The following is a 23,797-nucleotide window of genomic DNA, read 5'->3' on the forward strand; positions in this document are numbered from 1 at the left end:
TTGAAGCAGTAGGTGTTTCCTTGGCAATGAATTGGGTATTTGATCGAAATTTGAGATCAAGAAGGATGTTTCAATTTTCTCTTTTCTGTTCCATAAGAGAACCCAAGTAGTGAAGAAGTGCAACAAAGGATAATGAGATTTCTTCTTGAATGCAATGTTCTCCCTTCTCCATTTTCTGAGTGTTTAACAATGCAAATGATCTCATGAAATAGCCACCCACATTTCTTCATTTATTTTTCTTCAATTTTCTTTAAATTTTTATCTGCATCTTTTCCCTTCACACCCTCTTTTTCTCAAATTTGCCTGCAACAAACATACAGATAAAGGGGTTACTCAATTTCATAACTAATATTAGTTATGCAATCCAATAAATAATGTTAGTTAGCTAATTAAGAGATAAGTATGGTTACTCAATTCAAGAGAATGTTAGTTAAAAAATTAAGAGATAAAGAATGTTGAATCATCATCCTCTTTTCCAATTCAAATTTGCACATATAAAAAATTATAAGTATGCAGATGCAAATATGTATTTTGGACAGTGATCCCACGTCAACCATACCCTCAATTACTGTTTGTTTGGAGTTTTAGGGATCTTAATAAAATACCAATAATCACAGGAAACACATTACGTTAGATTATCAAGAGGGGTTGTGAAAAATATCTGGATCCATGATAAGCAGCGGAATTGATGAGTCTGAGGAACTGTTGGTTTTGTGTTCTTCCTCAACCAAATCATTGTTTTCTTTTTGGGACCTTAGGTTTCTCGTCAGATGGGGAGAAGAGAATCTATTTCTAATTTGGTGTGTTGGGAACCACAACCATGCTTTCGGTTTTAACATGTTAGAGTTCTCATTATTCTCTAACGGGCCAAACTAGTTTTCGCTTATCAAGCCCATATCAATTTTTTATGATAGTCCAATAGGCTCACCAAATTATATCACTTTTATTGAGCTCATAAATGTAAATAACTAATATAAATGATAAATATAATATGTAGCTCACACTAATTAATTAATTAGGAATTATAAAATTCTTAACAATCTCTCACTTGAGCTTCATATTAACCTTAATCATTTATATTGCAAAAGTCTTTAGGCGCGCAACCATATATTATTTACTTTTAGACTTTCCTTAAACAATCTAGTTCATCTTATATAGTAACACAGAACCATTGTAGTTTTCCTCACAATCCAACGTGATTGAGTCACAATGATCACCAATGTCACATATACTTGATGACATAGATCAAATATGGATAAGCGGCATGAAAATAACATGCAATGTGATCTCATTCATGTTCATTTCCAACTAGTCCAAACTTTATTCTTTATAGAGATCAAACCAAACACAATATAAATATTGCAAACAAAACAAACTCATAATGAAATGATAACCTCCAACTTTATTTTATAGAAAATCAATTTATACAAATATCTGAAAAACATAAGGCATATACAGAACATAAATGAGACTCCCACTAAACTAAGGTACTATAAGGAGTCACTCCCATATGAGCAGTGTGCTAATGAAAAACTTTAGGTACCAAACCTTTCGTAAGTGGGTCAGCTAACATATCATTAGTCCTTAAATGTTATATGAAAATTTGTCTATTCTGAACTCTTTCTTTAACAACCAAAAACTTGATGCCAATAAACTTTGATTTGGTTGCACTCCTATTGTTGTTGGAGTAAATAACTGTTAAGTTATTGTCACAATAAATATTTAATGGTCTTTCAATGTCGTCAACCACACGCAAACCAGTGACAAAATTTCTCAACCATATCCCATGGTTGGACGCCTCAAAACAAGCAATCAACTCCACGACCATAGTCGAAGAAGCCATGAGAGTCTGTTTAGCAGACTTCCAAGAGATAGCTCCTCCAGCCAGCATAAAAATGTATCCAGATGTGGAGTGTTTGCTATCTTGACATCCAGCCAAATCAGAGTCTGAGTATCCAATGATCTCAAGATTCTCATACTTTTGATAAGTGAGCATGTATCATTTTTTTCTCTTTAGGTAACGCATAACACGTTTTCCTGCATTCCAGGATTACTCAAATATCTACCCAGAACTCCTACTACAAATGCTATATCGAGACGAGTGCAAACTTAAGCGTACATTAGACTTTCTAATGCTAATGCATAAGAAATATTTTGCATCTCTATTCTTTCAAGGTCATTATTGGGGTGTTGTTTGAGACTAAATTTGTTTCCTTTAGCTATCTGGGTATCTACTGGTTTACTATCTTTCATGCCGAATCTATCTAGGACCTTATCGATATAACTCTCTTGTGACAACCTTAGGATGCCTTGAGAGTGATCTCTTAGTATCTTGATTCCTAATACAAAAGAGGCTTCCCCAAGATATTTCATCTCAAAATTTTTCGTCAGAAATTTCTTAGTCTCTTGTAAGAAGCTTATATCATTGCTAGCAAGCAGTATATCAACGACATATAACACCAAGAATGAGTATTTACTCTCACTAAACTTGTGATATACACAATCGTCAACTGCATTTGCCTCAAAACCATATGAGATAATGACTTGATGGAACTTGTAATACCATTGATGGGAAACTTGTTTCAAACCATAGATGGATTTATTTAGTTTGCAAACCATAGACTTTGACTCACCTGATACAAAGTTTTCAGGTTGCATCATATAAATTGTTTCTTCAATGTCACCATTTAGAAACGCAGTCTTAACATTCATCTGTTGTAGCTCTAAATCATAATGAGCTACTAGTGTCATTATTGTTCTAAAAGAATCATTTAAAGATACTGAAGAAAAGGTTTCTTTATAGTCAATGTCTTCCTTTTGGATAAATCCTTTAGTGACTAGACGAGCCCTATATCTCTCGACATTGCCCTTTGAATCCCTTTAGGTTTTAAATATCCATTTGCAATCAATAGGTTTCACACTTTCAGGCAATTCGACGAGATTCCAAACGTCATTTTGCAACCAATAGGTTTCACACTTTCAGGCAATTCGACGAGATCCCAAACGTCATTGTCTTGCATAGATTTCATCTCATCCTTCATGGCATTGATCCAGTTTTGAGAGTTAGAACTACGCATGGCTTGACAGAAGTTAATTAGATCATCCTCTATTAAACCATTGTCATCCTCATGTTCTTGGTGAAAGATAATATAATCATCAGGGATTGCACTTCTCCTATCTCTATTAGATCTCCTTAATGGCACTTCTTGAGGTTGTTGAGGTTGATGTATTGGTATTTGAGGAGGAACCTCATCATTGTCTTCTTCTTGAACAATGTCATCAACATAGTTTAAACATTGTTTTCTATTACTAGAGTTGTTTCTTGAACAACAATAGGTATGAGGACTTGACCACCGTCAATAACAGGTTCTTCCTCAAAGACAACTTTTCTTATGTTCTCTTCCTTCCCAAACTCAACTTCCTCAAGAAATCTTGTATTTCTCGTTTCAAATATTGATCTTAAAGTGGGATAATAAAACTTATAGCCCTGAGAGCGTTCAACATAGCCAACAAAATAGCAGTTAATTGTTCTTGAATCTAGCTTTCTTTCATGTGGCCTATAAGGCCGCGCCTTAGCCGGACAACCCCAAATATGTAAATGCTTAATGCTTGGCTTTTTGCCAGTCCAAAGTTCATAAGGGGTTTTATTAACTGCTGTACTTGGCACCCTATTAAGGATGTAAGCTACGGTCTTTAAGGCTTCTCCCCAAAGTGACTCTGGCAAAAAAAGAATGACTAACCATACTTCTCACCAATCCTTAAGAGTTCAGTTTCTTCATTCTGCAAATCCATTCATGCTAGGTTTTCCTGGCATAGTGTATTGCGGAACAATTCCACACTCTTTGAGAAAAAGCGCAAAAGGTCCTGGACGTTGTTCTCCTGATCCATCATATCTACCGTAGTACTCACCACCATGGTTAGATTTGATAGTCTTAATTTTTTTTCCAAGTTGAAGTTCAAGTTCAGCCTTGAAACTCTTAAAAACGTCTAGGGATTGAGACTTCTCATGTATCAAATAAAGGTAACCGTAGCTAGAGTAGTCATCTATGAACGAGATAAAGTACTGTTGCCCATTCCAAGAAGGTGTTGGAAAAGGATCACAAATGTCCGTATGTATCAATTCTAAGATGTCTTTAGCTCTTTCGACACCTAGTTTCCTTATGTTTGTTCATTTTCCCTTTATGCATTCAACACAGAATTCAAAGTCTGATAAATCTAAAGGTTCAAGAATTTCATGAGTAAATAAGCATTTTGGTCCCTGACTTTTGACCCCTTTTGCAAATTAGTCTCCATCTTTTTTAAATGTTAAAAATAGTTCCTATCTTTGCATAAGTTTTGAAAAATAGTCTTTGCCGTTAAATTTGAAAGTAACACCGCTAGTGAGGTCCATTGTTTGCAATTTTAGTGCTACATAGACTATCCAACGTGACAAATTGTCCTAGATTATGACACGTAGACTGGACTTTGATGCAAAATTTAAAAAGTTATCAAATATTTTCTTCTTCACTTGCTTTTTCTTCCTCAAATTAGGGTTTCTAAAAAAACAGAACCCAAATGGAGCCTTAGTTATTTCATTCACAAGACATCAAAATGTAATAACTTGTCCCCCTGCTCCCTTCAACGGGAAAAAAAAAGTAAATAAAAAATTCTTGGAATCACTTGTTTGCATCTTTGTGATGTATAAGAAAATTTAAGTTCTTGAATGCAGTGACAACTAGTTGTTGAATGGTGCACTTCATGAAAGGAACATTTAAGTATAGAGAGTTTCAAGAATTTTTAAAGTAAAGATAGCTTTCTAGGAGTATTCTCAAAAGGAAAAAGAATCGAGAATATACAAAATTAATAAGGAAAAAGAAATAGAAAACCTTGCACTAATGGAAATTTGCAATTGAATAAATTGGCATTGCTAATAGTTACTTGATATCTGCATCTTCATAAAATTGAAGGCAAAAATTCAGGTTACACAATTTGGAACCGCACATAACTTGTTCGAAAGAAAAGGAAGGGTGAAAAGAAATCATACGAAATCGAGAATATTGAGAGCTTCACGAGAGGCTTGGTGTTCTCTACCGCCATCACAAGTGATGAAAAAACCTTGCACGCCTGGCCACAGAGGGTACGAACCCTTCTTCTTCACTGCCTCCTGGAAAAAAAATCATGAAAACAACAACCTCATAACGCTCTATTTTTTTAGAAACCCTAATTTGAGGAAGAAGAAGCATGTGAAGAAGAAAATATTTGACAACTTTTTAAATTTTGCATCAAAGTCCAATCTACATGTCACAATTTGGGACAATTTGCCACGTTGAATAGTCTATGTGATACTAAAATTGCCAACAATGCACCTCACTAACAGCATTACTTTCAAATTTAACGCGAATGACTATTTTGCAAAACTTATGCAAAGATAGGGACTAATTTGCAAAAGGGGTCAAAAGTCAGGGACCAAAATGCCTATTTACTCAGAATTTCATCCGACACAAGTCTCTGAATTCTCTGTTTAGAGATATGACCTAAGTGTTTGTGCCATAAAGTGGCTGAATTCTCTTTTAATTTCCTTTTTGTACCACGTGAATTTGTTTGCAGTATTTCATTATAGGAACAATTAACATCCAACATATATAGATTATCAATTAAGGAACCAGAATCAATCAAATTCGAATTCTAGTAGAGACTAACTTTATTATTTCCAAATGAACAAGAAAAACCAAATTTGTCCAAACTAGAAAAAGAAATTAAATTTCGTCCAAAAGATGGTACAACAAAAGTCTCAAACAAATCCAAATAAAATCCAGTCTTTAACTGTAATCTAAAAGTTTCTATGGCCTCTACCGTAACCTTTTTGTCATCGCCAACAAATATGAATCTTTCATCATCACTTGGCAGTCGGCTCCACAGACAACCCTGCATGGTTATACTTATGTGAGTAGTAGCACCAGAATCTACCCACCAAGTATCTTTAGGTACAAAAGCTAAATTAACTTTAGAATAAACAAGAGCAAGAGATTTACCTTTCTTTACATGCCATGTGACGTACTTGGGACACTCTTTCTTCATGTGTCCAGACTTCTTGCAAAAGTAGTAGGTAAATTCCTCATCTTTCTTTGATTTCTTTTGCTGAAAAGACCCTTCAGCAACACCCTTAGTTTTCTTTCTTTTCTTATTCTATGAGGTGGAGCTTAAATGAACACTTTCGGATCTGTCTCTCTACAACCTCTCTTCCTCTTGCACACAGTGAGATATAAGCTCATTAAGGGACCATTTGTCCTTCTAAGTGTTATAACTCACTTTGAATTTCCCAAAATGTGCACGAAGTGAGATCAAAACTAAATGCACGAGCAGGTCTTCACCAAGCTCTAACTTAAATGCTTTCAGTTTAGATGCCAAGTTAGAAATTTCCTTATGTACTCCCTTGTATTACTTTTTCCCTTATACTTAATGGAGATGAGTTTAGCCAAAAAGTTACTCGTCTCCGCCTTCTCATTTTTGGTAGAGTACGGTTCAATTTCATCAATAAATTTCTTTGCATTTTCACCCTCAGAAATAGAGCCCTGAAACGCTTCTGGAATAAAGCGCTTCATGATCATAATGCACATTCGATTGGAACAATCTCATTTCTCAATTTTTACCTCATTGGAGGCTTTCGGAGTGGAAGTGGGTCGTTCCATTCTAAGTGCCAAATCCAAATCCATACCGCCAAGAATAATTTCTACGAATTCCTTCTAGACCTTAAAATTTGTCCCATTTAGCATAGAGATATTGTTCACTTGAGTAGATACATTTGCAGAACTAGCAATAGAAATTGAATAATAATAATAAAAATAATTACATGTTCACAAATAAGCCAATAAGTTATATATATATATATATATATATATATATATATATATATATATATATATATATATATATATATATATATATATATATATATATATATATATATATATATATATATCTAAATATATATATATATATATATATATAAATTTATTTGTAACACATATATATATATATATATATATATATATATATATATATATATATATATATATATATATATATATATATATATATATATATATATATATATATATATATATATATATATATATAACAAGACATGTGCAAAATAGTTCACATAACAAACCCATCACAAGATACCCAGCACAACATTAATTCATAGTCTTTGGATAGAGAAATTAATTTGGAATTAATACTCTCAATGCAATGATCAAATATTAACAATAAATTCTATTAAATCATAGTCTTTCTTTGGACCGACTATAATTCACATGAAAATACCTTATAATTATCACACATTTATCATCATAGGTACAAAATTATTTAGCCAAATTGTGTCTTCCTTTGGGCTGAGCACAATTCGTATAAATAATTTTATACTAATACCTATGCAATTTTAATTAAATTAATTTATGCAATAGAGATTGCTTTGACAATATATATTGTTTCAATCAACTCAATCAAAATTACCAGACATAAAAAAGAGAAATAATTTTGAGAGTTTGTAATTTCTGAATTTACACCAAAATATAATGGGAATCACTAATTAATACACATAATTGACAAATAAAAACAAGGAAAACAAAAATAAAATACAAAAGCCAAATTGCATTTAATGATACGCAACATGGGTTTTCTTATGATGATATAATAAAGCCAAAGATTATGTATCACATGTATATCATGTCATGGCATGGATTCATGGCATGCATAAGGAAACAAAACCAACAACCATATGAAAAAAAAAAAAAACAAACATGTGAACAAGAAACAAAAAAGGATGACTATTCCGGAGCAAGAAAAAAAATAGTTTTTCTCATTGAATCCGAACGCAAAACATGAACGTGTATATGATGATTATTATATCGTGATCGAAAAGAAAAAAATATTCCAAACTTACAATCATAATTATAATTGCAAAGCTAAAATCTCAAAATAAAATTAGGATTCATGTAACAAAATAATACAGGTATGACACAAACCAAATAACTTTAATTCTCAATAATCTAACAATAATGAAGGCTTTGATATCACTTGTTGAGATTTTAGGGATCTTAATAAAATACTAATAATCATCGGAAACACATTACATTAGATTATCAAGAGGGGTTGTCAAAAATTACTTGGATCCATGATAAGCAGCGGAATTGATGAATATGAGGAACTATTGGTTTTGTGTTCTTCTTCAACCAAATCACCGTTTAACCTGTTAGAATTTCAATTATTCCCTAACGAGCCAAACTGGTTTTCACTTATCAAGTCCATATTAATTTCTGATGATAGTCTAATAGGCTCACCAAATTAGATCACTTTTATTGAGCCCATAAATGTAAATAACTAATATAAATGATAAATATAATATGTAGCTCACACTAATTAATTAATTAGGAATTATAAAATTTCTAATACTATTAATGAAACAAATACCAAAATATTGTACTTAATAAATGTAAAATCTAAAGTGAAAAGAAGAATGATAATCTAAAACTTTTGAACGAATTAAAGCACTAAAAATTAGAAGGAAAAAATCAATTAAAGAAAATGATAGCCGAGTAGAATGTAGAATCATGGAATGAAATGTCAACCTTAAAATTGACCTTGAGAGCCTACTCGTCCTTGTCAAAATTTCAAGGACAAATATATCTATGACGTTTATAAAGATACCAAAAGCCAATTTGGCCATCTAAAAGGGTTAATAAATCATGGATAGTAGTAGATGCATTTTACTTTGCAACTTAGCTAAATTTTGTGGAATCAATTTGTAATTAGGCTAATTATGGACCCATATTTTTGGTCTAGGATTTAGTTAACCCTTATTATACTTTATTTAAACATCTCTTTTAGGATCATAGAGACATGACTACTTATTTTCTTTTTATTTCCTTCTTTTGATAATTGTGTGAAATCTCCATGGAAGACTATATGCTTTTGGATCAATGTACCTATTTAAGATTTCTTTTATTGATCATGAGATTTAGTTTTAATTTTTTTTCAATTCATTGATACATTAAATACAAAACACTTGCATGGCCAATTTCGCCTAATAATCATAGCAATGTGACAATTACATTCATCACAAGCAAAAAGACAACAACTAATCACAAAGAACTTATTCCATTTTATGTTGCCTAAGGAACTTTAAAGTACAACCATACTTCTTCTTTGTCTAATTAGAAGATCCCTTTTTCATCACCTACTTCATCTAAATACCACTAAAAGAAGTTGCATCTAACTACATCATGAACATGTTATCAATGGAAGTCGGAGTTGAATTAGTTAAACTTAAACCAATGTATGAGCATGAATAAAACAACTTATTTGGTAGTACCTACATATGTAGAATTTTTGGCCATGATTGGCTAGTGTGAAAGTCATACTAAGATATGTCATTTCCAACGATCATTTTCAAGTTCCACCCTCAAAGTCATGTGAATCCATTGATTTCTCAATGTATTTGAACGACAATGACACAAAAATGCTTCAATTGTCAACATTTTAAGGATAAAGTGCAAGAATCGTAGATTTATGGATGAAATTTACAATGCTTAAAAAAAAATTCAACCTTGCATTATATTGGAAAAAAAGCTCCAATGAGGATATTCTTAGCTACCAAGGAACACACAAAACTTCCATGGAGTAGAGTAGTGGTTCTTTAATTTGCAAATGACAACGCTTTCATTCGTTGTCATCTTTGTAACATACTTTCTTCCTTAGCACCATCATTTTCATCGCCATGTACTTCATTTGTTAGTTAGCTAGTAGGTTTTTTTATTGTCACGAGAAGATCAACCTCATGATAATGGTGATAATGTTGACGAATTAGAGCTTCTACTTTTAACTTGATGAGATAATAGTGGCAATCCTTCTCCGCATGCTTAATATTAAATAGATAAGTTCACAATCGTTACAAGATGTCGTAATTATCGTTAACTTTTTATTGGAGAAAAATCGTTAACACATGTAATATGCAAATATGGAATTACCATTATTTCATATCCTACATGTGTTTTTTTTTTACCATAAGTTATCATGATGAAAAATGATGTCATTTTACCATTGGTTGGTGAGTATGATGTGTTTGGGTGTCTTTGCCCAAGGCCTATGGAAGATTTGCTCTTGGCAAGTGTATATGAAAAGATACCGCATTATCTAGCTTGTGACTATTAGATTTGATTACATTAGTTCCTAAACAAATCGCATATTCTCTCTCTTCTCTACGCTGCGTTTTCATTTCCACATGCTTGTACTCCATTTTTTGTATCGCTCTTCACTGCAAACCCTAATTTGAAGAAGCAAAAGGAAAAAGACCCAAAAAATGGACGAAGGCGAGGGAGGGTACGGTGAGAGCGGCGATCCCATGGATCAGTTCCACCGTAACGAAGCTATATCCGCCGTCGCCGACGAGGGTTTCTTGGGCGAGGAAGAAGACGACGATTACGAGGACCTTTACAACGACGTCAACGTCGGCGAAGGGTTCCTTCAATCGTTGCGCAAGAACGACGATTCGGGGTTCCGAAACGACGAGGTCGAAGAAAAGAAGCCTCCGCCGCCGCCGCCGGTTCCGGATGCCGCCGGGGTTTCGATTCCGGGTGTCGGTGGCGGTGGAGGAAGCGGGGTTGTGGAATCTAGGGTTTCGGGGAGGGTTGATGGGTTTCAGAATCAAGGGTATAGAGGGAACGAGGTGGGTGCCAAAGGTGGGATTAGGATTGAATTAGGGAACCAATCTGGAAATTTGAGTGAAATTGAGGATCAGGGTGGGAATGATGGTGCTGCAATGCAGGGGATTGGACAGCAACCTCATGGTGGGGTTGTTGGGATTGTGGGAAATGAGGGTTTGGTGAGACAAGGTCAAGGTGGTGTTGGTGGTGGTGGAGGAGGAGGGAATGTTAATAGGGTTGGTGGAAATGGTGTTGGAAACAGTGTGAGTGCTGTTACTAGTGTTAATACTGGAGGAGTTGGAGGTGCTGGTGGTGGTGGTGGTGCTGCCGGTTCTGGTGGTACTATATTGTTTGTGGGTGATTTGCATTGGTGGACTACTGATGCCGAGCTTGAAACCGAGCTTAGTAGGTATGGGCCTGTGAAGGAGGTGAAGTTTTTCGATGAGAAGGCGAGTGGGAAATCAAAGGGGTATTGCCAGGTTGAGTTTTTTGATCCTTCTGCTGCAACTGCTTGCAAGGAAGGGATGAATGGGCATGTTTTTAATGGGAGGCCGTGTGTCGTTGCATTTGCTTCACCTTTTACCGTTAAGAAAATGGGGGAGGCTCAGATAAACAGAAATCAGCAGATGAACCAATCTGCTGTTCCTCAGGGAAGGAGGGGGCCTGCTGACGCAGGGGCTAAACCTGGTGGGAGTAATATTTCAACGGGTGGTAATTACCAAGGTGGAGAGGGGAATAGAGGTTATGGAAGAGGAGGAGGTAACTGGGGGAGAGGAAACAATCCTGGTATGGGGAATAGAGGGCCTGTTAATCCAATGAGGAACAGGGGTGGTGGGATGGGTGGTAGAGGTATAATGGGCCATGGTGGAAATGGATTTGGACAGGGTATGGGTGGTACCCCTCCAATGTTGCATCCTCAGTCAATGATGAATCAGGGTTTTGATCCTGCATTTGGTGGTCCCATGGGCAGAATGGGTGGCTATGGAGGCTTTCCTGGTGCTCCGGCGCCTCCGTTTTCGGGTATTTTGCCTTCATTCCCTGGTGTTGGAGGTGTTGGTTTGCCTGGAGTGGCACCTCATGTTAATCCAGCCTTTTTTGGAAGAGGGATGCCTGTTAATGGTATGGGGATGATGCCCGGATCAGTCATGGATGGTCCTAATATGGGAATGTGGTCGGATCCAAATATGGGTGGATGGGGTGGTGAAGAGCCCGGTGGTGGGAAGGCTGGAGAGTCCAGTTATGGGGAGGAAGCTGCTTCAGACCAACAGTATGGTGAGGTGAGTCATGATAGAGCTGGGTGGCCTATGAGGGAAAAAGATAGAGGTTCGGAAAGGGACTGGTCTGGTTCTTCTGAGAGAAGGTACAGAGATGATAGAGATCAAGGATATGAGAGAGATGCATCTAGAGAAAAAGATATGGGTCATGATCATGAATGGTCTGAAAGAAGGCATCGTGATGATAGAGAAACGGGCAGAGAACGATCCCGTGACCGTGAACGATCTCGAGACCGTGATCGTGATCGTGACCGTGAAAAGGATCTCCGTGAGCGTGACAGGCACAGAGAAGATAGGGATGGGTATGCAGATCATCATAGGTTCAGAGACCGGGAAGCAGAGCACGATGATGAGTGGGAGAGGGGACGGTCATCAAGGACTCACAGCAAGTCACGATTATCGCAAGAGGAGGAACACCATTCTAGACCAAGAGATGCTGATTATGGGAAGAGGCGGCGTCTTACTTCTGAATAACTATGTATGCTGCCTGTTATTGCTCTGAATTCTTTCTGTTGAGGAAGGAAAATACCATGACCAAAGAGTCAGGATTTGTCATTTGCTTTGATTGTCTGGGGCCCAGATGTTGTTGAGCAGCTGTTTTATTTCAATCACTTGTTCTGTTTTCTTCTTGTTAGGAGCGTGGTTTCTTTCTTCTCTGAGAAAGGTTAGTTTACGACTTCAATTCTGAGCCTGCTAGTGTTATTAGATCTCAATTTGTGATATGAGCTTACTTCCTGTTTTAGAACCAGTTGTGAGCTGAGATTGTTTTAACCATAGATGACATAACAACAATCTAGAGAACACTACTATTTGACTTTTTAGAGTTTTTAGCTAGTAGATTTCTGCAGACCAACAGATGAATTGGCATGATTGAGATCAAGCCTTGTAATATTTGCACTACATATTTTTTGTCAAAACTGAGCCTAGAAGTATAAGCTCAGGCATCCTAGATGGCTGGGACTAAACTATAGCCAACAAATGAAAAGCCTATCAAGATGACTCTTAATGTTCAATAAGAAACTGTTAGTTTTAAATATTATTAAGATATTATTTTTGGTATCAGTGTTTTGCTTTTGTTGTGGGTGTTTCATAGGGGGTTTGGGAGTCCTTTTGTTTTCCCTTCCCCCCTTATTTGTTTTGTGGTCTTCTATGTGAGGATTTTTCTTTTTCTTTTCCTTCTGCTTTGTGGTTTTTTTTTTGAGAACTTCTTATCTACTTTTGTATTTTCCCATTATATAATATTAATGTCTTTAACTCTTTATCTATCTAAATAAATTATTATTATTTTTGAATTTAGAATTTTCTTTCTTCCATTGTCTAGTTAATGTTTCAATGTAGTATTTCTTTTGTTCATGTGCGCACCTCTTTATTCTAGTAATCATCCTTGCTTAAAATTCTGCATGAGTTCCACCAAATGTATTTGGATCTTTTTTTCCTGTGATCCCCAGTATGAGGCTGTATAGCTTTCGTACCTCTTTGCATTTGGACCAGGTGGCTGTTTGACTATGGATTCTGGATGAAATGGAAATCTATATGTTGTCTGCTAAACACTTTACAGTCATGATTATTCATTTCTTATTTTATTTTGTTGGGCTAATTATGTAAAGTAAACTAAACGAGTTTATGATCTGGAGTCAGCTGTGTAGCTTCTTAAATTGCATAGTAGTAACTAGTTTCCCAGGCTGTTCAGTACCCTTCCCTTTTGTTGGTAGTATAATTGTATAAAGATTATGTTCTATTTAGTGGTATATATACACTTGAATTGCTGTATATCAAAGCTCTATATTCTGAAATGGATGTCTTTACATGTGAATCCATATATTGTGGCTAAATGTTTCTAGAGGAATAAATTATGATATTGGGATGAGCATATAATATGTAAACATTGAAGCATCAAATGGTCTGTATGACTTTCTGGATTTGCTGAATTCCCCAATCTAGATTTTCCCATGAAAATTTTAAATTACCCAGAACACTGCTTAACTTCTTTCTTAGACTACATTTTTTAACACCTGTCGAGATATTTGTTTGAGATATAGGAAAAAGAAAGTAGGGTGACTTTCAATTATATTCTTTTAGATGATTTAAAAGACAAAGCACTAACCTCTATATAGTTGGGGTTATTTACTAGATTCTTAGCCTGCTTAATTGTATTGCTGGAACAAATTATTTACTAAAGATTAGGTAAAATGCCCAGTTCCTAACAAGAAAAGATCCCCAACAATAAGTTAGCACAATTGTCTTATAATGTATCATGCATCATTTCCTCCTTTCAAGGCAAATTTTTTTTAGATATTTGAACATCAAAATTTCTAATAATTTTTGAAGTTATATGCATTTCTAAGATCGAAGTTTTCCAAAGATTAAAAATGTCATGTTTGCTTCTCGGGTCTATATATTTTATTCTCACTCCTATAAATCAACTAAAATTCTGTGTGCCTGTTTAACGGAATTGAGGAAGTATTGTTTTGCCATTTTATATGAATTATACCTGCTTTTTCTTCTTTCTGTTAATGCTTTCTGAATTGAACAATTATCATTGTTATGGGTTTTCTGTTTGGTGTAGGACAATTGTTTTGAGAAAGGAAACTGTTCATTCAAACTCTGGGTTATGATGGGGATCAAGCGTCTTCAATGTTGGAGATTCAAGTCATGACAATCCTTTTCTTACATTCATACATTGAGAAGTGGAACTTTTGCTATGAAGTATTAGCTTTTGATTTGAATTTATGTTTCAGTTATTAGCACACGATTAATTAAACCATCAATGCTGATGTAATGGGTTTAACTTGCTGAAGTCTGAAATGTGGCAGATTGTTTAGAACTTATTGTTTGAAATATGTACTAGGATTTAGCAGAGGATGCTGATAATGTGCCGTTTCTTATTGGGTGGCTGTTGTATCTTTTTTCCCCACCTTTTGGCTGGCTGTTGTATCATTTTTCCCCACTTCTTTGTTGTTTTCTCCCTCACATTTTGTTAGCATAGCAGCGGTGTAGCATGCAAATATTGTGTATGATGTAGAGAGCTAACCATTTGACCACTGTAATCATTCAAAGCTGGAGAATTGTACATGGTTTTCATGTATATATTGATATTAACTTCGCTGATAAAGGTCGAATCCAGCTCCAGTTTTGTTTTATGATCTTGTCTTTTTTATATCTAGTCTAATGGAATCCAACTGTTGAGAATTGGAGGGCCATATTGCATTGATTTCTGTTGTCTCTGTTTTTTGAATGCTTTTAATAGAGAGGAAGATGCTTAGGTTTTTCACTTTTCAAAGATATAATGTTGATTATAAAAATTTCATATATTATATAAAGTGAAATGATAGCTTCTCGAACACAATTTTCTTACTTTTTACTATTGATTGAAATTTGCTGAAAATTTTAAAATTGTGTGGGTCTCATTTCTTATTTAATGAATTTCATTTTTGATTTTTGTAGATTTTAATAAATTGACCTGTAAGAGTGTTGAGAAGAGTGTGTTGCAAGCACTCTTGTTAGATATATTGACTACTTTTTCCATAGCTCATTTTACTTCCAAAAGTATGTATTAAACTTGTTCCAGAAACTGCTGAAATTAAATGATGTTCTGGGGAATAATCCTTTTATGTATGGGAGAGCCGGTCATGTTCAAATGTTGTCTATTGTTTCTGAGAGACATCTGTTTCCTAGGGTTTGTTATATGCTTACTAGAAGACATATAAACAATCTTTTATTTTGTTAAAATTGAGACTAGATGTTTTCTTTTTGTCCATCTTCCAACTCTTAGTTTATAGAAAAAAAAATTATTTTATGTGTTATTTTTTCTCCTATCCTATTTTATTTCCAAAATATAAATTGATTCTTAATATATATATATAAATTGATTCTTATTTGAATGTGCTAGTAACCATTTAAAAATGGTCAGTTTATGCCTCTAATTGTCATACCATCTGCTCTGTTTATGCCTCTTGTATGATAGTTTGTGTTTTCTTCATATGATTTTTTAGGGAAATGTGTCATTTTTTGATTTTGAGTAGTGAATACAAATTGTCACCTAAGTGTTAGTTTTCTTTATTTTATTACTATGTTTAGGTTTTAGCTTTAAGAGAGCCTTTGACTACTTTGAAGGAGATTGCTTATTCAATTCCATCAGCAGCCTTCTATTTTATTGTTGCCCATGGAAGTAATAGTGGTAATCTAGGATGATTTGATTTGATCAATTGATTTATTTTCGGTCGATATGTTTACTGGTATATATTCTTCAGGATTGGGTTTTCGGTCCTTGTATAATTATTCTGTTTCCCTTTCCGATGTTCGATCTCGAGATTGAACGTTTCCTATGCAAGTTGACTGAGTTATACTTGTTTTGGTTTTCACCACATTTTATTTTGTGACACCCGATCTACTCTTATAATGGAAGAGTTTAAACTTTAAGAACAAAGTATGTTCTGTGTAGATACATACCAACTTTTGTATCTAGAACCGACTTAGATACAGAAGAAAGGGTATATAGGTAATAATGTAACACCTACACACAATTCCGAACTTTAAAACTAGGTAGGTATACATTTCATGCATCAGTGATCTGCCTATTCAATTAGTTGTGATGCCTAACCTCTATACATAGCAATTTGCTTCATATCGTTACTAGTTCTTGCATACTCTTTCTTTATGTGTTTAATTAAGTTCCGATGAGTTTGTATATTGCCGTATTATATATATAAGAACCGATAGACTTGGTATGCAAAGTGATAAAATAAAACTATATTTTACCGTCAGTTTATATTAAAGGATCTTATAATTTAAAATCAATGGTAGATGCAATGTTATTTTTTGTTATTATTTTATACACTTGTTCAATGTAAAGGAATAAATTCCGATACGAAAGGCTGTGGCGTTAGGTTTCTTACGATCAAAAACTGACTTTATTCTTACGTCCGGATAATGTATAAAATTATTGTTGAACCAGATACACTTAGAAAGGGCAAAGGAACAAGAAGCAACCAATCTATAGTTTCACATGCTAGTGCCAAGAAGAGTAAAGCTTTAAATTATTTAGAAGATAAAAAAGTAGTAGCAACCCTCATCCGTGTTTCTTTCTGGTCTCCCAAAATATTCTCTCATACCATTCGCGTGGCGATCAATATTTCCTTATGCTCAATCTTAGCTAGATCTTTCCACCATATATGTTTACTACACAACATAAATAGAAGAAGTAACATTAAATCTCATGACACAACCGTCGCAATTTTTCATGGTTTACCAACGTTTTGACAGAAAACCAAAACATTATATGAAAAAAGAAAGGAAGGTTGCTGTTATTTTCCTATTAATGAACAAACAAACACCAATGTATGAATCATAGCACCGCTTCCTTTTTTATCATAGCCCTAAAAGAGTTGAATTTAAAGTACATAACCAATAAGGAAAAAGGAAAACTTGACCATTTGGGTACAGAGTTAACCAATAAGCAAAAGAGGTACAATACTAGGAAACACTATTTCTATGATACAACAGTCAAATCAGTTACAGATTGTTGGCCTTAGAACTTAGAAGTGTGTCATACTATACATATCACCAATCAATCCACCAATGATAATAATATCACCATCATCATCATAAGAATACAAACCAACTCTCTCAAAATTATTACTAGTTGACTCTAATTTTTTTTATGTGTGAGAATCAAAAACATATTAAAAGACTTATAATAATTTATATATATTTTTAATCAACTGAGTCGCACTTTTTTGTTACTAATTCACTTAATCACCACTTTGAATCTCACATTTCTTTTAACTTACGAATAAGAATAATAATAATAATAATAACATAGGCCCATCTACCTGGGCCTACCGGCATTGGATCCAGGCCCGGGATAAACAGGCCCACCCTTTATAGCACCACCAGCCACTTGATGGAAGCCGGCAGAACCGTACACGTGTCCCTGATGCATCATGATTCCACCAGGAGCAGCAGCATAACTAGGACTCTCGTAGGCACTGTTGGTAGCATTGGTAGGAGGAGGCGCGTCCTTGTCACGCGCCGCCACTGTCTTCTCTCCTTCCATTTCTCGGAAGCGCTGGAGGTAGCCCTTGAGAGGCTCGACGTAGTCCTCGAAGCCGAGAGTGGTCATCGCCCAGAGCAGGTCGTCGCCGTTGATCGTCTTGCGCTTCTCCCGCTGGCACTTGTCGGAGGCCTCGCCGGTGATGAAGCTGATGAACTCCGACACGCACTCCTGCACCGTCTCCTTCGCGTCCTTCGAGATCTTCGCGTTCGCCGGCAGCGCCTTCTTCATGATGCGGCTCACGTTCGCGATCGGCAGGAACCGGTCCTGCTCCCGCGGCGACATCTCGCTCCCCTTCCCGGCGTTGTGCGCGCCGCCGGAGTCGTTGTCCGAGTCCGCCATCGACAAACGGATAATCGAAGCTGAGAAATATGAAACGAATCACTAAGTCAGTGCAGGAAAATATCGGAGTTCACCGTGGAGGAGTTCGCGAAATTGATTGGAATCGCTTTGACTCGTTCCACGTGAACTTGAAGTACTGTTCGCTGTTCAGAGTCTGAAATTCAGTGTTCGGAGCGGTTTTCTTCGGAATTTGAAAATCGATTGCGAATGGACGAGGAATTGAGAATCCGAACCACGAAACGGTTTGATTCTTGTTCCACGTGAAGTTGAAGTGCTGTTAACGGAAGAAACTTGTTCAGATTCTGAAATTCTGTGTTCGGTGCGGTTTTCTTCTGAATTTCAAATTTCGATTGAGAATCTGAACCACGAACACAGCACGAACCAGTTTGACTCGGTGTTTCTGTGTGGAATTAAGCACGGTTCGTAGAAGAAGCTCCTCGGTAACTGAGATTCAGTGTTCGGTGCAGTTTTCTTCGGAGTTTCAAATTCTATTCGGAATGAACGATAAATTGAGAATCCAAGTCACGAACTCTGGGAGAATTGGTTTGACTCAGTTTTTCTGCGTCAAATTGAAGCGCTGTTGAAACGAAATCCTCAAGACTTGAAAATTGAAATCAATGAATCGTGCAATTCTGCGTGGAAGTCGGAGACGGTGTATTGGGAGGGTCTGATACGATTGCCGGCGGCGGGTGACGGCGGCTCCGGCGGGAAGAGGAAAGGTGAAACGGAACGGAAGGGTTTGTTTGGGAGGTAATGAGCAGGATCCGTTGGATCAGAAGGGTTAATAACGCTTTATCTTGAGAACACGTGGCGCTTTGTGGACCGTTGTTAGTCGATAAGTGTGAGTTTGCACGGACAAATAGGAGCCCTTGGATTTGGTGAGTGCTCCATGATCTGGACCGTTGCTTTGGTATCTGGCACGTGCTCGCCTCTGACTTGGACACTCTTATTTTATTCAAATTTCAAAATCTTTTCTTTATATATACTATATTATAGTTTAATAAATATAAGGAGAACATTACAAGTGTATGTAAGACAAATAAATTAATGTAAATACATTAAATATAAAATAATAATTTAAATTTATGTTCATACTTTTTAAGAAATGTTCAAAGAAATATTTTATTATTTATGTTAAATGAAAACAAAGATGCCTGGAATTTTAATTAAATTTTGAATTTTTGTTCAAATTTATTATTTATTATTCATAATTATAATAAATATATAAATCAATATTAAATGGTTAATTAATATTGAAAAAATATAAAATTAAGATGCATAATTGGAGTTTGAATTATTTTATTTAAATTTTTGAAAATAAGAGTAGTTAACATACTATTGTTAAAAAAAGATAGACTGTTCCCTAAAAAAAAGACTAAATTGCTTTTTTATCCTTTTGTTTATTTATTTATTTTAGTCTCTATTATTAATTTTTTTTAATTTGGTCTGTTAATTTTTAAAATTGGTGTTTTAATACTTAAATTAAATCAAATGAACTATCAGTAAAAATTTAATGAAAAAAAATGCTAAATAATATGAAATGGTTTTCGTCAAATTTATATTTTAAAATGATTTTTTCCTTTAAACTAATAAACCTTGAGTGGTTAAAAAAAATCATTTGTAATACTTCTGGTGAAACCTCTACCACAACATTGCTGAATTTTTTTTATTGAACTTGAAAATTTTAAATCAAAACTAATATACATAAAACCAATAAGAATATATTAAGCGAGAGTAAATTTGTTGGGGAGAAAAAAGTTAATACTCACATGTGACATAAACCCCACTTGCATGAATTCTTTTTAATATAATAGCAAAAAGATTTTGATTTACTGTATAAAGTTTTTGTCTTTGATGACAAAATATTTCATCATAGTTATGATATTTATTTCCGGGTTAGTGGCTGTGGTTTTTCTAAGTGACGACAAGAATTTGAATGTCATTGCAAATAGTGTTTACTTAGAACCACGGTTGACTGGTTCCTGTTAGGTTTTAAACTTAATGATACGTATTTCTTGAGAAAAAGGGAGGTTGATTTGATGTATTGGACTTGTCTGGATACCAATGTCTTGGTTTAAGCTTTGAGATACAACCTTACTGACCAAAACAAAGCTTTTGTAATTTATCTTGTCACAGTTCATTCACAACTATTATGAAATATTAAAATTAAAATATCTTAAAGGGGAATGGAGAGGCTTTCATTGCTTGCCTAACAGTGTGGGCAATTAGTTGATCAGAATCTTTCCTCTTCATTGGTGGCATTGATTTTGACTTGGAAGCTTCTCTTAATACCACTCCTTTCCTGAATGGAGGATTTGCAGTTCTTGAGAAAAAGGGAGGTTGATTTGATGTATTGGACTTGTCTGGATACCAATGTCTTGGTTTAAGCTTTGAGATACAACCTTACTGTTCTCACTTTTCTTCATCTTTTCCATGATATATCTTAGAGTAAAACATCAATTTAGTCGCTAAAGTATTAATTTTATTAATACTTTAAAATGATAAAATTATATAAATAGTTATTAAAGTAATGAATATCCATTAGTTTAGTATCTACGTTAATATATATATATATATATATATATATATATATATATATATATATATATATATATATATATATATATATTAATTTTCAAGAGTTAATTTTAAAGATTTATTTTTTAATATTTGAAAGACTACTTAGTAGTAGTCTATATTGGCCAAGATATAACTTGGTCATCTGAGTTATTAGTAGACAATAATTACCTATTTCACTAATGACAAATTCTATTATTATAAATAAACGAATATATTACAAGTAAAAATATCTTCTAATTCTACTAAAATTCTGATTATTTACTTACTATTTTGATTGTCAAAATGTCTTTGTAAATATCACTGTTTGAAGGGATTTCAAATATTGAGTAGGAGATTATATTACCGGTAGAGATTATTTTAGTGAGCACTTCACAATTCAGGTAAAAACAAGTATAATTTTCAATACTTAAGAAATTACTTATATAATAATTTGTTTAGTTTATGGATTATTTAAGAACAAAAGTAATATTTTAGGAATGAAATTGATGATTTATTCACACATCTTACCAAATGTCACAAATATGTTCCAAATCCCCAATAAATGGTAATCTCTTCATATATGAAATAATTAGCTGATAACTGATTATACATGGATAATTATTCCTTTTAGAACAAAATTTATCCCTAGCGCACACATCAATCTCGGGTCAATAACTAGTTAGTTATGAATCAATTGGATGGCAATGTGGCACTGATAATACTACACTATAACGATGCATGAGGAGTTTGCTGTGGATTTGGCATGTTCTTTGGTGATTAATTAGTCCATTACTAATCATAAGACTCACATTGCAGCTACGGGTGAGTTGTTTTTTGCTTGTCATTGATTTTTTTTTTTGGAAAAAATGTAAATTATATTAAATTTAAAACGACACACCAATAAACGGGACATACCCTGCAGCTAGATAAAATCAAAAGTCTTACTAATACAAGAAGGCCTATATCAAGATGTTAAAACAAATGAAACGGATGTGTTTGTCTATACATAAGAAATTTAATCTTACTAATAACCTCTATTAAAGAAAATTGATAATCTTTAAAAATGAGTTTGTTTCTAGACAGATGTATAATCAGACAACGAAATTTTCCTTGAACACGTGTGTATCTGTCCCTAATTAAAGACTCTTATTGATTTAGGTAGTGTGAAAGAAGATTTGGTGGCACTATCTTGCTAGAAACTATCGTATGTTTTGTATATATCTTTCCTACCTCTCTCACCTCTTAGGAAATAATGCTTCTTCTTGCTGTAATGGAGCAGAAGAAAGTTCCATGTGTTTTTTTTTACTGTAATATAGGTAGTAACATTACTCGATTTAAAAATTTGATGAAGTCATTTATTTGAACTTGAAACCAATATTATCAGGACTCAAAATATATTAAGATAAAATTGAGTCAATTCACATATTTTAACGTAATATCAATCGTAATATTACGTATCATCAAATCATAGAACAAAAGAAATATAAACTTAAATCAAGGTATATTTGACAATATATATTTAAAAATATATCATTATAAATATAACATCATGTTATATGAAATATTATTTATTAATTAAATAAAAAATATTCTCAATATACAAATGTTCAAAAGATTCTTTTTCCAAAGTGAAAATAAGATATCAAATTGGGTTAAAATTACTTGAAACATAACTCATAATCACTTTCTAAACGTATATATATAGGATATAATTGTAAAACCCTAACCCGTCAAAATTAAGCCTGACATCAAATTAAGTTAGTGAAACAGATTGGGTCATGTTAACCCTTGTTATTCAAGAATGAGAATATTGGAGGTACAAGAAGACTTGATGGTGAAACTAATGGCCTAGAGGCTAGAGGGAGGAGAGTAGGACCATTTCACTATTTTGGACTTTTCATAACAGGAACTTGTGCTTTACTTCTAAACAAAACAACTTGCATATCATTTGACAAAAGGAGTTTTTTTTACAATAACTTTGTAAAATTTGTTTCATGAAAAAGAGAAAAAATAAGAAGAAAAGAAAGAAAAATATGTAATAAGATAATTAATGTAATAAAAAAATGAAAATAGTGTTGTAAAAACTATTATAAATAATATTGCATAAATAACATTTGTTTTCTCGTAAGAAAAACAAAAATATATCATATCTATTGAACATTTGGCCGAACTTTTTGAAAAAGAGCTCAACTTGCTTTTTTAGTTTTCATTTATTATTTTTTTGGGTGGACACGGAGGCTCCAAACTAAGAAAACTATCAACTTGAATAAGATTAATTAATAGCTAATAAGTAATTAAATATAGAATCATAATTTGCTTCTCACAATTCTTGTGTCTATTCTTACTGTGTCCGTGTTGCGTGATTCTATGTCAAACAAATTTCTGAAGCAAACATATTCATTTGTATGCTCTTTCCTTGTTTTCGAGTAAGAACATATATATAGGAACATTTTTAAGATCAACTACACGGGTTTTAATTTTGTTTTTCCAATTGGCCGAAAAACTTACACATTATATCTATTACCATAAGAAAGTACAAATTAATAACAGGTTAATAACAATAATAATGTAATGTAATCTCTAATAACATTATAGGAAGGTTGATGTTTCAATTCATTGATTGAATGAAGGCTTAATTATCCAATTGATTCAAATGGTTCCTCAATTACTGAAAAGTTCATTTAAATTTTTTAATTATTAAAAAATACCACAATCATATCTTTCCGTCGTAGAAATTAATATTTTTATATGGATTTCTAATACAACCTTTCAGTTGATTTATAAGGTTTATGCACTCTTTTTTGCACTTCTTACCAACCTCGTACGATAAACTGAATCAACCATTGGTGGACACAGCTTGAATAAACAATGAAGAAGAAAATATCACA

The 23,797-nt window shown here is 33.9% G+C and overlaps 2 protein-coding genes across 2 annotated transcripts; one reads left to right on the forward strand and one right to left on the reverse strand.

Annotated features, from left to right (window-relative positions):
- The first annotated feature begins 10,185 nt into the window (after window positions 1-10,185).
- LOC100813748 (uncharacterized PE-PGRS family protein PE_PGRS46) lies at window positions 10,186-14,813 on the forward strand. The gene is made up of 2 exons (XM_003551392.5): window positions 10,186-12,620; window positions 14,523-14,813. The coding sequence occupies exon 1, from the start codon at window positions 10,340-10,342 to the stop codon at window positions 12,428-12,430; it is 2,091 nt and encodes a 696-aa protein (XP_003551440.1). The 5' UTR covers window positions 10,186-10,339; the 3' UTR covers window positions 12,431-12,620; window positions 14,523-14,813.
- Window positions 14,814-17,296: 2,483 nt separating this feature from the next.
- Window positions 17,297-19,493, reverse strand: LOC100813580 (nuclear transcription factor Y subunit B-3). The gene has a single exon (XM_006602071.4). It carries the CDS (start codon window positions 18,348-18,350, stop codon window positions 17,784-17,786), a length of 567 nt encoding a protein of 188 aa, XP_006602134.1. The 5' UTR covers window positions 18,351-19,493; the 3' UTR covers window positions 17,297-17,783.
- Window positions 19,494-23,797: the final 4,304 nt, after the last annotated feature.

This window comes from Glycine max, chromosome 18 (assembly GCF_000004515.6).
Source record: "Glycine max cultivar Williams 82 chromosome 18, Glycine_max_v4.0, whole genome shotgun sequence".
Lineage (NCBI taxonomy): Eukaryota > Viridiplantae > Streptophyta > Magnoliopsida > Fabales > Fabaceae > Glycine > Glycine max.

Bases quoted from the DNA above. Each gene is read 5' to 3' on its own strand.
- LOC100813748 (XM_003551392.5), top strand. From the start codon at position 10,340: ATGGACGAAGGCGAGGGAGGGTACGGTGAGAGCGGCGATCCCATGGAT.
- LOC100813580 (XM_006602071.4), bottom strand. From the start codon at position 18,350: ATGGCGGACTCGGACAACGACTCCGGCGGCGCGCACAACGCCGGGAAG.